At 36.2% G+C, this 17,877-nt stretch overlaps 1 protein-coding gene across 1 annotated transcript in view; it reads right to left on the bottom strand.

Annotated features, from left to right (window-relative positions):
* Positions 1-17,877, bottom strand: part of CEP290 (centrosomal protein 290) — a 103,233-nt gene that overhangs the window by 68,535 nt on the left and 16,821 nt on the right. The window contains 14 exon segments of the mRNA XM_043492570.1: positions 780-864; positions 1,187-1,279; positions 5,084-5,905; positions 6,117-6,229; positions 6,801-6,888; positions 6,970-7,070; positions 7,805-7,967; positions 9,804-9,976; positions 11,662-11,785; positions 12,891-13,013; positions 13,101-13,190; positions 13,650-13,832; positions 14,082-14,234; positions 15,453-15,506. Of these exon segments, the coding sequence (XP_043348505.1) occupies positions 780-864; positions 1,187-1,279; positions 5,084-5,905; positions 6,117-6,229; positions 6,801-6,888; positions 6,970-7,070; positions 7,805-7,967; positions 9,804-9,976; positions 11,662-11,785; positions 12,891-13,013; positions 13,101-13,190; positions 13,650-13,832; positions 14,082-14,234; positions 15,453-15,506 (2,365 nt within the window).

The following is a 17,877-nucleotide window of genomic DNA, read 5'->3' as shown; positions in this document are numbered from 1 at the left end:
TGTCTTCAATGGGACATTCATGGGTTTAAAGTTAGGCATGTGCTTAAGTGCTGTACTGGATTGGATCTACGCAATTAGTTTTTTTTAAATACCAACCATATATTAAAATAAATAAAATGTGTTCCATATAGTGCCACTAATGTTAACCTTTAAGTTTAAAATCAGGAATATGTACCACACAATAGAAACTCTTTTAAAGAAGATATATGAAAGTTTAAAGTATTTATTGAAGTTCTAAAGAAATAAGAGACCTTGGTAAATTAACAGAAGTACTGCAGCATAAGCTTTCGTGGGTGAATACCCACTTTGTAACATGTATGCATCTGACGAAGTGGGTATTCACTCACGAAAGCTTATGCTCCAATACGGCTGTTAGTCTATAAAGTACCACAAGACTCTTTGCCACTTTTACAGATCCAGACTAACATGGCTATCCCTCTGATACTTGATAAATTAAGTTTCATTGTCATCATTTTGTAGCTTATCAGGACCAACCCTCAATCTACATTTCAGAGTTTAAAGGTATTAGGTCATAAAAGGTCCATATATATAGCCATCCAAATATATATACACACATACACATATAGTGCCTGTCATGCATTCTGAAAAACACCAAGTAAACTGTACCTTAAAATATTAAAGGAAAAATTAGATTTCCAAGTGTAACAAAATAAAGCAGGAGACTATTAGCCCTCTACAAATTATATATAAAGATCTGACTATCAGCAGCTATTTATAAATTTAATCATGGCCTATACTAACAAAGAATTACAGCTTACATTTAGATTGAAATTTGGCTATCGCAGTCCTGTTCCATTCCAAATCTTTCTCTCTCTCATTTAATTCTTTTGCAAGGTATTCATTCTACCAGCAAAAAAGAAAGAAACAATCTTAAAAACTGGATTTTCAAGACATAAGATTTAGAGAGTCTTTTAGTACTAGAATACTTAAGAGCATACAATTGAGTGATGGCTGTTAAATAAAACTAGATGCCTGAAGAAATATTATTAAATCATACATATTTGACAGTACAATCATATTATTGTAAGAGGACAGTAAAACAAATATTGTCATCTGCACAACAAAAAAACCAGTACGAATATTTTATTAAAATAAAAAGAAATAATGTTTGCAAGAATATAAAGTTTTCTCTCTTCATAAATATCCTTTGAAAGCCTTGCACTACCTGCACTGCTTGGCTTCTGTATCTCTCAAGTGCAAGTTCTGCATTTCTATATAATGTGTTCTTGGCCAACAAATCCCTGGATATCTGCTCATTCTAGAGGAACAATGAATAATTAGCAAGTGATTTGATTTCCATGTATGTATGTTACCTTTCCAAGACTTTCTCTGTGATATGAATAAAGAAACAACTTTTACATTTTAGCAGTAAATTAAATGAATTATATTATTTGTTTTATAATTTTGTTAACACATTACTTAAAAATGACCTGTTGGAGCAAAGCATAATAGACAATAGTTTAAAAGACTGACTTATACAGACATGAGTCCCATTTATCAATTATGAATATCAAAAAGAATAGTTTAATAAATCTAGAAAATACCTCTCATAGTTGTTACTCATTAAAGTTAGAGATGGGAAAGAACACTTTAATTAACTTGTCCATTCCTGTGCTAATGATTTTCCCTACTCCATATCTCCAGGGCTTCTTTCAGTCCAATTTTAAAAGATTCATGCAATAGAAACTCCACTACTTCCTTTGAAAGATTATTTCAGCAGTCTAATGAAAAGTTTGGGGAACTCTACATTAGACTGCTTGGAAAAGAGACGGCTAAGGGGAGATATGATTGAGGTCTATAAAATCATGACTGGTGTAGAGAAAGTAAATAAGGAAGTGCTGTGTACTACTTCTCATAACACAAGAACTAGGGGTCACCAAATGAAATTAATAAGCAGCAGGTTTAAAACAAATAAAAGGAAGTTTTTCTTCACACAACGCACAGTCAATCTGTGCCAGAGGATGTTGTGAAGGCCAAGGCCATAACAGGGTTCAAAAAATGGAGGATAGGTCCATCAATGCCTATTAGCCAGGGTGGGTAGGAATGGTGTCCCTAGCCTCTGTTTGCCAGAAGCTGGGAATGAGTCACTTGATGATTGCCTGTTCTGTTCATTCCCTCTGGGGAACCTGGCACTGGCCACTGTCGGAAGACAGGATACTGGGCTAGATGGACCTTTGGTCTGACCCAGAAGGGCCATTCTTATGTCCCCTATTTTGGCTTGTGTTCCTTCCTCCATGTTGTTAACATTAATTGTGTTGAGTATCTGGTTACCATTAACCTTTTTTAGTGAAAACTGAAGCAAAATAAGCATTAAATACGCCAACTTTCCTGATGTCATGAGTTATTACATCTCCTTCCCTGCTAAGTAAAGAACCTACACTTTCCTTTGTCTTTCTTTTGCTCCTTATGTATTTAAAGAGCCTCTTCTTATGGCCTTTTATGTCCCTTGCTAGGTGTAACACATTCTGTGCCTTAGCTTTTCCGATTTTGTTCCTATATGCTTGTGCTATAGTTTTGTACTCCCCCTTAGCAATTCATTAATGTTTCCACTAATATCAAAGAGCAGCCCTGTCTCAACCCCCACCTCATCCAGACAAGAGTTGTAAATTACTGGACTTTATCTAAATGTAAACTAATTAACAAGTTTCAGAGTAGCAGCCGTGTTAGTCTGTATCCGCAAAAAGAAAAGAAAGACTTGTGGCACTTTAGAGACTAACAAATTTATTTGAGCATAAGCTTTCGTGAGCTACAGCTCACTTCATTGGATGCATTCAGTGGAAAATACAGTGGGGAGATTTATATACACAGAGAACATGAAACAATGGGTGTTACCATACACACTGTAACGAGAGTGATCAGGTAAGGTGAGCTATTACCAGCAGGAGCGGGAAGGGGGGGAACCTTTTGTAGTGATAATCAGGGTGGGCCATTTCCAGCAGTTGACGAGAACGTCTGAGGAACAGTGGGGAGAGAGAGGGGAATAAACATGGGGAAATAGTTTTACTTTGTGTAATAATCCATCCATTTCCAGTCTTTATTCAAGCCTAAGTTAATTGTATCCAGTTTGCAAATTAATTCCAATTCAGCAGTCTCTCCTTGCAGTCTGTTTTTTAATTTTTTTGTTGAAGAATTGCCACTTTTAGGTCTGTAATCGAGTGACCAAAGAGATTGAAGTTTTCTCCAACTGGTTACCTACTATAGGACAGGCCCAACAAAGAAAATAACAGAACGCTACTAGCCATCACCTTCAACCCTCAACTAAAACCTCTCCAACGCATCATTAAGGATCTATCCTGAAGGACGACCCATCACTCTCACAGATCTTGGGAGACAGGCTAGTCCTTGCTTACAGACAGCCCCCCAACCTGAAGCAAATACTCACCAACAACCACACACCGCACAACAGAACCACTAAACCAGGAACCTATCCTTGCAACAAAGCCCGTTGCCAACTCTGTCCACATATCTATTCAGGGGACATCATCATAGGGCCTAATCACATCAGCCACAACATCAGAGGCTCGTTCACCTGCACATTTACCAATGTGATATATGCCATCATGTGCCAGCAATGCCCCTCTGCCATGTACTTTGGTCAAACTGGGACAGTCTCTATGTAAAAGAATAAATGGACACAAATCAGATGTCAAGAATTATAACATTCAAAAACCAGTTGGAGAACACTTCAATCTCTTTGGTCACTCGATTACAAACCTAAACGTGGCAATTCTTCAACAAAAGAACTTCAAAAACAGACTCCAATCAGAGACTGCTAAATTAGAATTAATTTGCAGACTGGATACAATTAACTTAAGGCTTGAATAAAGACTGGGAGTGGATGGGTCATTACACAAAGTAAAACTATTTCCCCATGGTTAGTCCCCTCCCTCCCACTGCTGTTCCTCAGACATTCTTGTCAACTGCTGGAAATGGCCCACCTTGATTATCACTACAAAAGGCTTTTTTCCACCCCGCTCTCCTGCTGGTAATAGCTCACCTTAAGTGATCACTCTTGTTACAGTGTGTATGGTAACACCCATTGTTTCATGTTCTCTGTGTATATAAATCTCCCCACTGTATTTTCCACTGAATGCATCCGAAGAAGTGAGCTGTAGTTCATGAAAGCTTATGCTCAAATAAATTTGTTAGTCTCTAAGGTGCTACAAGTCCTCCTTTTCTAATAAACAAGTGACTCACCTCATGCCACAGACACTTCCTCCAGGCCCAGGGGTGCTCAGCCCTTCTTCCCACCCCAACTCCAACCCTATCCCCTCCCCCCAAACCTCCACCCCCACCTTACCTCTTCCCAACCCCGCTACACCTCCACCCCACCCTCTTTTGCCCCAGTTCTGCCCCCTCCCCTGAGTATACCTATCCCCGCTCTTCCCCCTCACTCCCAGCGCCTCCTGCACACCACGGAGCACCTGATCGCAGAGGGTGGGAGGCGCTGGGAGGGAGGGGAAGGAGTTGATTGGTGGGGCCACAAGTGGATAGGAGGTGCTGGGGAGGAGCAGGGAGCTGGCTACTGGTGGGTGCTAAGCACCCACTAATTTTTTTCTGTAGGTGCTCCAACCCTGGAGCACCCATAGCGTTGGCACCTATGCCTCATGCTACTGTGGCTTGTTGCTTAACTGAAACTAAAATATAGGAATGGAGGGAACACTACAGTCATGAGGGAGTCTGAAAGATAAGACTGGAAGGGGGAGAATTTAAACAAGGGTTTCGTTTGTTTGGTTTTTTCCAAAAAACAAAACTGACCACAGAACTAAAAAGTTCTCTAATCTTGTTTTCCATTTAAAAAAAAAAAACAACAACTCTTTTACACTTTTACTGTCTACATATTGACTAAGAAGCAGTTGTGATTCTGGTGGCTTTATATTTAAAGAACTTTCTATGTTTTATTACCGAAACCTTAAATGTGCTGGAATAGAACTGTCTTATATACTTTAATCAAGTTGAAACACAGAAAATAAAACATGTACATTGTCTGTTATCTGTTACTGAATATATTTTCTGAATAATTACAAAAGGTAAACTTACAGGTATAGTGGAGAAGCCTCACCTGTGATCTAAGAAAAAATAATTCACTCCTCAACTGCCCTATGAGATTTTCGACTGGATCTACCTGACATACATATTCTGATGGTCCACCTTCAAGTCCACTTTTCAAAATTTCTGCCTGCAATGATTCTGGAAAGGCTATCTGTTCTTTGCTGACATCATGAAAATCAGTTAAGAAATCAGAATACTTTATTTGAGAATAGTCCTGTTCATCTTTCAGCTTCACTACTTGTGATTTATATGGTGTTGATGGCTTTCCAAGAATAGACTGACAAAAAATGGCAGATTTTTGACTAAGAGACAGCCCTCCCTGGAAATCTTCAGAAAATGTTTGGTCTGAACCAGAGCATATTGCTGTTTGTTTCTGAAAAGATGCTTTTTCCCCATAACTTTGGCTGTTCTGTCCTTGTATCTGCTGGCTTTTGGAATCCTTTTGAATTATTTGTGCAGCAGAAAATGAACATGGATGGCCTGATTTTAAGCCTTTCGATAGCTGTCTGTTAGTTGCATAGCCTGTTGTCCCTAATGTCTCTGTAGATTGTAATCCTGATGATCTGTAAAGTTCTTTTATAGTAAAAGTTTCTGAACTATGGCCATCATCTTTCGGCTGCATCTGTGCCAGGTGTCTAGAATCTAACTGGACAAAAATATTTCCACTTTTTTCTGAGTGATTTAGATTATGAAGTACCCTAGAAATTCTTCTTGATAGATTTCCCAAAGCCATGGTATTTTCAGATATATCCTTCTCAGATTTTAACACATTAAATGATGCTCGTCTAATTGAAAGTATGTTTTTCATTTCCATGTTATATGAATTGTTATCCTGTATTCATAGAAAAGTAAACAATGCTTATTATTGTTACATCAGTATGTAAAGACGATTCATTTAGGATTGTTTCTTTAGATAGTTCCAAATAGTTATTAATTATTAGTGTAAGTCTAAAAACTATATACTCAGACACTAACAGTTCCTATTTTGGGGCCCAATTCATACAGAAAAAAATACAATATGCATTAACATATCATGACCCTACCTTTGCTTTAACTTCATCAACATTAACTGTGCTCATGAAGTCTGATTTCCCTTTTTTTATCTTCAGATCTTCAGTAAAGCTATCAATCAGCTGCAGGTCATCTGCATCCAATCCTAATTACCAATACATGTATGAATAACAACAAATTATTATGAATGAATTTATCAATCTTCTGACAACAAAATGAAACATTCCAAACAGTGGGCTAGATTTCTGGTCCCTGTTCTGTGATGCAAAGAAGTCAAAGTTGCTCCTGGTAGGTAGCTGATGATTCCCCTGGGGTGGATGTACTTCTGGCTGGTGTAGAATTGGCATAGCCAGCTCTTTGCAATGTCTCTGTTACAAACATTTGCCTGAGGAGAGAGGGAGGGTGTGGCTGGAGCGTTCTGCACTCTGATAACACTTCAGAAGCCATTACAAGCCAGCACAAGTTAGAACACACAAGAGGCTGGAGGATTAGTGAAATAAAAAGCCAATCCATCTCTTTCCTTCAGATACACCAACTAGAACTCTGGTGAAGCTGAAGATCTGGGCCACTATCTATACTCGGCTTCATAACATTTAGATACATTAGCAAATGCGGCACATTGTCAAGTTATCCCAAATATATCTACACAGAATAACTTTTAGTGGCTTGTCTGAAAACTGACAAAATCTAAATAAACTGCCATGATTCTGTCCTACCTAACATTGCCGCTCTTTTTCCTTTCTCCTGAGCCAGTTTACGAATGTGTTGTTTCAGGGCAACTCTTTCTTCTTCCAGTCTTTCAATCTGCACATTAATCAAATATTAATATTTATTTCTGTTCAGTTTCATTTTACAAAATACGCCTAAACATAGTTTATCACTTGCCTCTTTCAAAAGGATCTGGTTTTCAGCTCTGTACTGCTGCTGTTTTAGTGCCTTGCTGTTTTTCAGTTCAGTTAAATCTATCATTGTCTTTGGATCAAGACCTGAAACACAATCCATGCTGTGTAATTATTCATTAGTTAGATAAAATAATTCTAACTTTACAAAGCATTAACACATAACTCATTTAAATAAGAATACTTTAATATTCAAGTAGGATTACAAATAATTATACAGAAAACCAGTAAGGGCACTTATTTTCTTCATATATAACAGCTCCTCCATGCCTAATATAATCTGGAAAAAGGACAATATTAGTTGATTTACCCATAACTAAAAGTAATATACTTAACTTCAGGTAGTAATTTATCTTTTGCTATAAAAGCCTACACAGACTAACTCATGTTTTTTCTTTCTGCATTTTTCAATCAATATTATGACAGACAACACTATAATATTTTCTTCACAAATATCATAGTGTTAGAATGTACTATGCTGCATGAGACATTCTGGAATCAGGAAAAGTTAGATAGCATCATGGAAATAAAAATGAAGGTTGCAAACACTACTTCCTCTTGTTCTTCTGGGGGAGGAGGAAGGAGAGAAACGTAGCTCAGTCAAGAGCAGCTTACTGACCACATTTGTTCATGAACAATCCTACAGCTAATCATTTCTTCCTAATAAATAAAGAAATAAATTAATCACTTCATTTTTGGAAAGAAAACTAAAATAATTTACACACACTGAATTACAATAAGGTAAGATATTTGCATTAATATAATGTTATTTGAACTCTATGACACAGTGAAATCTTTGTAAAATTTCATAAATGACATACCTAAGCGTTCCCTGAGGTCTTCATTTTCATCAAGAAAATCATTGATTTTAAGTTCAAGTTTGTTCACTTCCTTAATCAATCCTTCAGTCTCACGATCTCTTATTTTAATCTGCTTTTTTAAATCCTTTATTTCAGCAATAGCATCTTCCAAACCATATATTCCCTGAAATAGTCCCAAAAGTTAATTTAAAAGGACTTCGTCAATTGTCCAAACATTATACTAAAATGAAAGACTCATGACAGGCAAGAAGAAGGTTATGAGTAAGTGGAGGGATTCTTTTGAAAGAACATTATAGGATTAAGTTGAAGTAATCCACCCTCTTGAGAGACCTGATCGAAAGTCCATGAAGAGCAAGTATAATCATTTTTCTGATCATGGAAAATCGCACTTTGTAATCAGAATGGAAGTCTTAATTTACAATATTTTATGTCTCTTTTCTTTTTTAAATTTTTGATCAAAATTTGCATATGACTATAAGTGTTTGTAAGTAGTGTCACCATGACAATGCATGCAGTTTTACTGAATTCCAGCATACCTTTGTCAAAGACCATACATACAGATTTTACATAACGTCCCGGAGATCTTCTTTTGGAAATCTGAAATGTCCTATTTTTTTATTTTATCAATGAAAATATACGGGGTTCTTTAATAATTAAAAAAGTTTGCTTAAGACATATTGCTTTTCCAAACAGCTTTTGCAGTGAAAAGTAGAATGAGTATGAACACAAAGGTGTTTTTTGCTCAAAGTAAATGTTAACCATACTTGTTCAATGTTTCATAATAAACTTATTCAGAACACTGAGTTATTTTAAAAAATCCTCTACCGTTGAGAAATACACATACCTCTCTGCTGAGTCTGAAGTAGTGATACTAGCGCACATTTTTAAAAAGTACTTTTGCATGAATATTCTGCTACCCTAAAAAATGTTGCCAGAAAAAAGGTTCTCGTTTCTTATTTTGAAAATATGGTAAACAAAAACCTTTCATTGCATTGTCAAACAGAATTGTCACATGATCACCCTTTCACAAGTATAGCTCGAAAAAAACCCCAAAAACTTAAAGCTTATCACTGATAATCAGACATCATCCGGCAATGCGACATTTACTATTTAACAAACAACATAATTCATGCAATGGAAAGGAACTGCATCTTTTTCTTTACCCAGAGATGTACATGTGTAACATGCACACGCTAAGTCCCTGATCCTGCAATGAGTGCCACACACACAGAACTCTGCAAAGAATCAGGGCCCAAATTTGCAGAGTATTTTACGAATAAAAAAATTTAAAGCACAGTTGGACCAGGAAAGTGATTATCTAAAAATGAAAAGGAGTACTTGTGGCACCTTAGAGACTAACAAATTTATTTGAGCATAAGCTTTCGTGAGCTACAGCTCACTTCATCATTAATGCATCCGATGAAGTGAGCTGTAGCTCACGAAAGCTTACGCTCAAATAAATTTGTTAGTCTCTAAGGTGCCACAAGTACTCCTTTTCTTTTTGTGAATACAGACTAAAACAGCTGCTACTCTGAAATCTATCTAAAAATGGTATCTTTTCATTTATCTTACTTCTCCGACAAAAATTTTTTTACTTGGTGCTGCCAGTGATTTTCAGAAATGCTTTTCCCACCATCTGCAAGATGGAGTTCTGTTACTAGCTTAAGTGTTGACCCCTCAGAAGTTCCTCATCTTGGCTATCCAACTTCTGTTGTCTCAAGACAACTATTCTGGATGCTCAAATAAATGCTTCATTTACCTTGCCAAATATGGCTAACTCAAGACTCAATTCACTCATCTACCATTTACAACAAGGTCAAGGAATGCATAAGAATGAGAGAAAAAACAACATGGGAAGTTGTTCATTTGACATTTGTTTTTGTTTTATTTTTCAGCTAGGACATAGTAAATGGAAAAACTGCAAACAAACAAACAAAAAAATAATCTGTTGAAGATAGTCAAAAACTGCTCTTTCCATTTTATCAAACAAACTGTGTACCGTTTCATAGTCTCTCATTTGCTTCAGAGCTTCAATGAGTTCTCTGTCCTTTTCCCTAGCATCAGACTCTGCTAATTCTGCCACTCTCTCAGCCTCTTTAGTTCTCTGTTCCAGCAGTTGTAATTTTTCCTGTATTTCTCTAATACGATTCTGCTGAGCAAGAGATGAGAGACCTGGAAAGAAAAGCAAAATTTTGCTGTTATATTTTGAATGATTAAGAACATTAAGCTATTTCTGATATGAGGTAACTGAATGCTTCCATTTTGCTTGGACTGAAATCTAGAAAAGTTGCCTCAAGTAAATTATTATTTTGTATTTGAATTTTGGTTTTCACCAATCTTTTAACTTCATTCTGAAATAAATAGTTTTACACTAGTTTATATTATGGCCTTTTTATTTTTATAAGCAACCGTTACAGCAACTTATGTAAAGTTAGTTCATATAATGGAAAATAGCATTCCATTTCAGTTCAATGGCACAACTCACATATTTAAAACTTTTCATGTGTGTAAGACTTACAGGATCAAGACTTTATATACTAAGGCCCTGATTCTGCAAAGACTTATGTATATGTTTAATCTTATGCATTCAGATTACTTCCATTGAAGCTGAAGGAAGTGCTCACAGTAAATTAAGTTAAGCATATTTGTAAGGGCGTGACTACATGGGAAATGTATCTAGTTATAGTGGTATAATTATACTAGTGTAGTTAAACTGTTACATTTATACTGGTATAACTCCTCTACATAAAAACTCTTATTCCAGAAAAAGAATTTTTTTTTTCCCCAGCTCATCTTAAACTGATTCCAAAGTGACATAAATTAAACCAGAAAGAGGCATTTTATACCAGAATAACCATCCACAAGGGGTATTATACCAGTAAAGTTATAGCTGTTTAAATTCACACCTTATACCAGGGGTGGGCTCTTCAGAAGTTAATATGCAGCTCCTTGATAAGGCACTGACTCTGGGGCTGGAGCTACAGGTACCAACTTTCCAATGTGCCATGGGGTACTCACAGCTCAACCCCTGGCTCTGCCACAGGCCCTGCCCCCACTCCACCCCTTCCCGGCCCATCCTGAGCCAGCCATGCCCTCGCTCCTCCCCTTTCCTGCCCCCGTCCCAGAACCTCCTGCATGCCACGAAACAGTTGATCGGAAGGTCTGAGGAGGGAGGCGTAGGCACTGATCAGTGGAGCTGCCGGTGGGTGGGAGGTGCTGGAAGCAGGGGGAGGAGCTGATCGGGGGCTGCTGATGTATTACTGTGGCTCTTTGGCAATGTACATTGGTAAATTCTGGCTCCTTCTCAGGCTCAGGTTGGCCACCCCTGCCTTATACCCTTATAACTTCCCTATGAAGATAAATAAATCTATGTAGAATCAGAGCCCAGCTTAATTTCTTTGCTTCTGGTGGTCTAATAAATGTTTTCTTACTGCAGTTTGTATTTGAATTTAACTTACTCTTTTTAAAGGTAATTTTTCACAGTCACAGTGAAATGATCTACTTTTAAAATTAGTATGTAGGCAATGTATTACTGTTTGTATATACAACTATGCAAGAGAAGATGTAACTGTATATTTCTAAGACAAAACTTACATAAGTCTATAGAACTTGAAGAAATATGACAAGTATTTATAAAACAGACGTTAATACTAGATACTTCAATAACTATAAATTATTAATTTGATCACACCCACACACTGAAAGTCAGTCCCCAATGTCTGTCAAATGGAAATAGTGAATAGTAAGAGAATAAATTTCATTCATATTCTTTAAAAATACCAAAAACAATATAAAGTTTTAAAAAATACTCATTACAAGTTGACAACATATATCTTTAAATAAAAATTCCAACTTACCTTTATCTTTTTGGAGTTCATTTTTCAAATCCTCAATAATCAATGCATTTTTTTCCATTTCTTTTGTATATTGTTCAACTTGCTCAGTGAGCAACCTGATCTGACTGTCTCGTTCTTCCACCCCCTACAAAAATACAATTATGTTAGAAAAGTAATTAACATTTAATAAACTACTAACACAGAGTAACTTACTACTTTGAACAGAAAGAAAATGAAGAGATGTAGAACAATTAATACAAAAAAAATCTGAAAGAAACATTTAAAGAACCAGTAATACAATATAAAGTTCAGATATTATCTAGTAGTTGGGTATATAAAGGCAAACCAGTAAAAATAAAAGAAAAACAGTCAAAAGTAAAATATACAATTAATACAAGCTTGTAAAAATAGTACTTAAAGCAATACCCTTTAAATACATATTTATTGAGCTGTTTTGAGATGTATATCAATTTCAGTGGACCAACGAAAGTTAAGCATTTGCATGTTGGCAAGATTGGGGTCTTTCTTGCAAATTCCTCATAAGCATCTGGTCCTGGCTACTGACAGAGACAGGATTCTGGACTAGTCAGACTGCTGGCCTGTAGGGCAATTCCTCTGTTCCTGGTTGCATGCGTCTTTCAGAGGTTTAGTGAAAATTTGGTTGGGATTTCTCAAAGTTAGAGGTTTAAAAAATAAAAATGTACTTTGTACCATCTAGTTGTATATGTGCAATGTGAGTTCTTAAAAGTATACCAGTATTCTACAGATTCTGTGCATGCATGTGCAGCTTCGGAAACTGCATACAGAGTATGATGTATTTCTCTATGCTGAGTGAAAGGAGAACAGTTCAAAAGAAGTCACAGAAAGATTGTATAACAGGAAAGTCTCAAAAATAACAGCTGAATTGATTTGATAAAAACTTTGCAGAAACAAAAGTTCAGTCTTTGGCAGAAATCAAACCAGCCATATTTCAGCTGAAAGGTAAGAGATTGACACAGTTGCATATGGTTTTACAATTCCTTATTTCTGATGTCAATAATTTTCTACAGCAAAAGTGAAAGGACACCAAATTTGTGTGGAACATGAATAATGTTGGGACTAAAACGAGGGACACTTGAAAGGAGGTAAGCCTTTGCATAGATGGGAAACAGACTCTCAGCTGCCCAGTGACATAGTGTTTGACACATGGACTGTACAGGCAGTTGTTTAAAACAGAGGTTATGACACATGCACGTTTGCATAGACTGTACCTGCTGGAGTGCCATAACATTGTTTTTGTCTGCATCAAGTTGGGCCATTTTCAGTTTCTCTCTCAAGTTAAACAACATCTGCTGATATTCTATGATTTCATCATCTTTAGAAGCCAAGATTCTCTGCAAGGAACATAAGCAACATAATAAGAAGAGACACCTGCAATAATTCCTAAAGGTAACATGCAATCAGAAACTACTATAAAGTACCTTCCATTCTTCAACTTTTGCATTTACAGCTGCTATGAGGGGATCATCTTCTTCATTTTTTGCTTTAAGTTGGTCTGTTAGTTCCTGGATCTGTAAATTGACATTGATTAATTCCATAAAAATTTACACATTATAATTATATATTATATTATATTATACTATACACACAGACACAAACACACACCTGTAAATACACTTATTACATTAATGCTATAGCAGTGATACAAACTTGTAATACAGTTAGAGGAATGCTAACATTTTATATGAAGCTTTTTATCTATGATTTATAATCAAGTTCTCAACATTTGTGCCGGGTTTCAAGTAGGCTCTCTAGTCAAGAACCATTTTTTGTTTTGTTTTGTTAAAGAAAGTAGTATTTTTTCTTATTTGGAGTTGAATAAAATAAGCTGAACATTTTTTCTCTGCGAGAAAGAAAGCTGCATTTTTAAAACATTAAAATATTGCGTCTTAGGTTTAAGGCAAATCGCCAGTATGCAGCATTGTCCAGAAAATTACATACCCTTCAATAATGGATGAGCCATTTATTACCTGAAACTTATACTGTTCCTTTTCCTTTCTTAATTGGTCCATAACAATATCAGACTGCTGCACAATAAGTTTCATTTTGTTATACTCATCAGTCATCTTCTCCATTTCCTGCACTGATTCTTCCAAGTTCTTCCTCATTTCCTGGTTTTGAGTTTCTAATTTCTCATTAGTTTCAGTCAAGCTCTACAAAGTTAAAGAAAAAGTTACTTTGAAAAAATACATGGTTTGGTACTTCAAATCTTGTATCAGTATATAACTGTTGTGCTAAATGTAGGGTCTGGAAGGGGATTTAGGGGATTAGTAATGGGATACACTCTAGATGACCACTTGAAATCCAGCCCAGTCTGTTAGGCACTGAAAGGTTATGCCAAATGACAATAAATTGATATCATTATCATTGTACTAAATTGATTAAGCATCCATAAACACTACCTGAATTTCATCCAGATATTGGACAAGCTCCAAGTTCTTTTTGGATAATTGAGATCTGTAATCGGACTCATCTCCTCTACGTGACATATGCATTTCCTTTTGTGAATCTATTTGTCTCTGGTAGTCAATTACATCCTGGCGAAGTTGTTCATTCTGCATACAAAGAAGCCCCAAAATAAAGAATTAGTAAAAATTAGAGGTTGAAAATACTATTTTTCTAGAAAGCTACCACACACATTTAGGACAGTAAAAGCTCATTCAAATTCCTACAGTATGCTTTTGAATACCTTAGATCCTCACCTTTTTCTTTATTCGTTTTTTCTCCAAATTAAAAAGGACAGAACAAAGTAAGAAGAAAGGAGATGAAAAGCAACACAGAATTAGAAATAATACATTTTAAAAAAATAAGACTTAAGCAAAAAGAGAAAAATTTTAAAAAATACATATCTTTATATACATTAACAAAGAATAATGGAACTGTATATTAGAAATTAAAAGACTACCAAGCACATAGCTTCTAAACTTAAATAAGTGAAACTCATCAGTTTTGACAAGGAAGGGAAAAATTAGCTTTCAAAATCTCAAACTCACTGAAAATTCAAGATCTGGAAATTTCTCAGCAGACAGAAAAAATACCAGAAACTAAAGAAGTTTGTAAGATTCTTTTGCATGTCCTTTAAAACTTGCTCTAAAAGGCAGCCAAGTGACATTTCACACAGCCAGTCAACAGGAACATAGAATACCACAACCAATGACATGAGAAAGGAGCAGTGCAGCAATGGCAGTGTTGGAAGAAGTGCATCTTGGTAGCTGTGGCCTGAAAGAGGACCTTACTAATGGATGAATGTTAGAAAAAGAGAAGGGGGAAACTGCAAAAGTTCCCACACGCAAGAAAAGTGTCCAGTTGCCTAAAATACCCTATGAGTATCACTAAATAATCCACCCTGAGAGATCAGCCTAGCCATTATTTTACTTCATTTTGGCATCTAAAGTAATGCAGTATATTTAAATTTAAATTATTTTATATTATGATTCTAAAAAAAGGTTTTTATTATTTCATATTTTTATTACAGTAGACCTCAGAGGCTCAGTCAAAATAATGGCCTCATTGTCTTATGAGCTATGCAAATTCAGACAGATGCAATTCCTAACCTCAAAGAGCCAAGTTTCACCAAACATGTACTTCTTTGAAAGGAGAGTCTTAAAATCTGGTTACTTAGAACTTAACTTTTCCCTAGTTCCAGTACTTGATAAATGTGTCAAAATAAAATTAGACTGTTCCGTCAAAAATTAAAGAGAAACATATATGAAATAAATTAAGCCAGTCCATTCATTTGATAGGTATTGTATGAATAACACTTTTGTACTAACCTCTCTTCTTAACTTGCTGTTTTCATTTTCTGCATCCTCATTTCGAAGAGCAAGCTAGAATGACAAGAATAACGTCTTTATATATATTTTAAATAGCTTAACTGTCATATGTTATGGAATCTCAAGAGCCAAATTCTACCCTTGGATACAGACTGGAGAAGACAATGGGAGGTACTTCATTTGGTCTTTAGTTTAGAATTCCTCAGGAGAGTAAGTAGTGCTGGCACAAACCACTCAACTACATACATAAGGACTAAAGGCGATATAAAACTCAATTTGATTTTCTACAATTAAAAGTATCTCATATATATATATATATACATACATACATACATACACACACACACACACACACACACACACACACACACATATACATATATATATACATATACATATATAGTGCTTTTACAGTTTTGAAGCACCATAAATACTTTAACCATCACAGCAGCCCTGTAAGATAGGCGATATTATTATTCCATTTTACATATGGAGAAACAGACACACAGATTAAAGGTCACAAAGTGAATCAGTGACAAAACTAGTATTAGAACTGAGGAGCTCTCAATCCCCACACCATCCATGTTCCCCTACTTCATGCAGTCTCTCAAATAAAGATTTGTGAGGATAACAATATAAAAGTGCATGACAATCAGAAAACCAAGAGATAATGCAAGTGATTCTACTCCAGTTCATTTGTTGTTACCATCTATTACAAAAAATAAAACTTCATACACAAAAATAAACAAAAACAATGTGTGCTGTGGTCCCATATCATCAACACATTTCACTTCAAAGACCATTCTCAACATGCTCTTCTAGTAAAGTATGCATTAGAATCTTATGATAGTTTTAGAGATGTTGAATTGAGAAATTTCTTACCTGATCATTTTCTTTCTATTAGCAGCTTCTCTCCAAATTCATTACTCATGGACTAATGCCCTCCACCTGTGGAATTCACAGGTGGTCCAATGTTGTTGCAGGAGACTTGAGGGCTAAGCTTCACCCTTCAGCTCAGGCCACCAGAAGAGTTCTTGCACATCACAGAAATATTCCAGCAAATAATTATTAGCTTTAAGGCAACTATCCCCTTAAAACAATATATGTCTAAATCTTCCTTTAGAGAAAATTTTCAGTTATATTCTGGTGAATTACCAGACTACTAAATTGGATGAAATTCAGAGAGAAGCTGCTAATAGAAAGAAAATTATCAGGTAAGAAATTTCTCATTCTGTTGCACAGCTTCTCTCCTCATTTATTACTCATGGAAAGTAGCAAGCAGTGAATCCCAGTAGTAGAGGGAAAGGAGAAGCAGTTTAATTATTATAGTAAAATAATATGCAGGAAAGGAAGATCCCCCCACACAAAGCAAGAGCTTTATAAACGAAGGAGCTGTGTGGGAACCAAAGCAGTAGCAACTTCCTACCAAAGGCTGCAGAGGAAAAACTTACTTTGTAAATCTTCCTGAGATGAGGCTCAGACACTTTCCCCCAGTGCCTTTAGGGACTTCTACAAATAGTTTCTCATATGCCTAACAACTGATGCAGGATTTTCACATCTTGCCTGCAGCAACCTCAAGCTCTTGGCATTTTGGAAGAATAAGATGAACCAGCTACAATTGGTATACATAGTCCATATGCTGTAGCTGTATCTTTAAAGCTCCAAGAACACCCATTTGTTCCACAAGCTTCCAAGGGTTCATACAAAATGATGGAAGAACTACTTCCCAGGAATCGTGGCAAGAGGAACTTACCTTGAACAGAAAGGTTTCTGGAGCTATAGAAATAACCTTTTCCTTATGACAAAGGTCTTGTATGGATATGGGAACTAATTCCAAATGTTGCCTTCAGAGGCAATGATGATGAGAAACAACAGGCAAGGTATGTCTAATTTGTCACTGTGATTAAACTTGGCACCTGATGCTAAGATGGAGCTTACAAAATGCTGGTATGGCTGGTATCCACATTTCTAAGTAGGACTCCAACCAAACCTCCTGGAGAAACTCTAGTATAGCTAAAATCACCAGAACTTTGGGATTATTATTTGCATCACATCTAGTGGTAAGGGCCCCACTGTGCTGAGCACAGTGCAAACACTACCCCAAAGAGCTTTCTGTTTCCCCTCACACCAGAAACATAAATTTGACCAGATCAATTAATTATTCTGATTGAGTTCTGTCTGGATACCAAACTGTATTAGAATTAATGGAAAATCCATGCTGAACTACACTTCTTTTCTGATACCCAGGCTGTTAAATGCAGATATTCCCAATCTTAAAGGAGGAGTCCCTGCTTCAAGGGGTCTGGTGTTTTCAGCAGGTACAATGTGGGGTTGTTGGCTGTCTGGCATGTCTAAAGTTTCTTCTGGGCCAATAGAGCTGGAGCACTAGAAGGAGGACCAAAACTCTCCCTTTTCTTCTTTTCTG

The sequence above is a fragment of the Dermochelys coriacea genome, chromosome 1 (assembly GCF_009764565.3).
Source record: "Dermochelys coriacea isolate rDerCor1 chromosome 1, rDerCor1.pri.v4, whole genome shotgun sequence".
NCBI classification, from domain to species: Eukaryota; Metazoa; Chordata; order Testudines; family Dermochelyidae; genus Dermochelys; species Dermochelys coriacea.
This window is presented reverse-complemented; position numbering and strand designations above follow the sequence as displayed.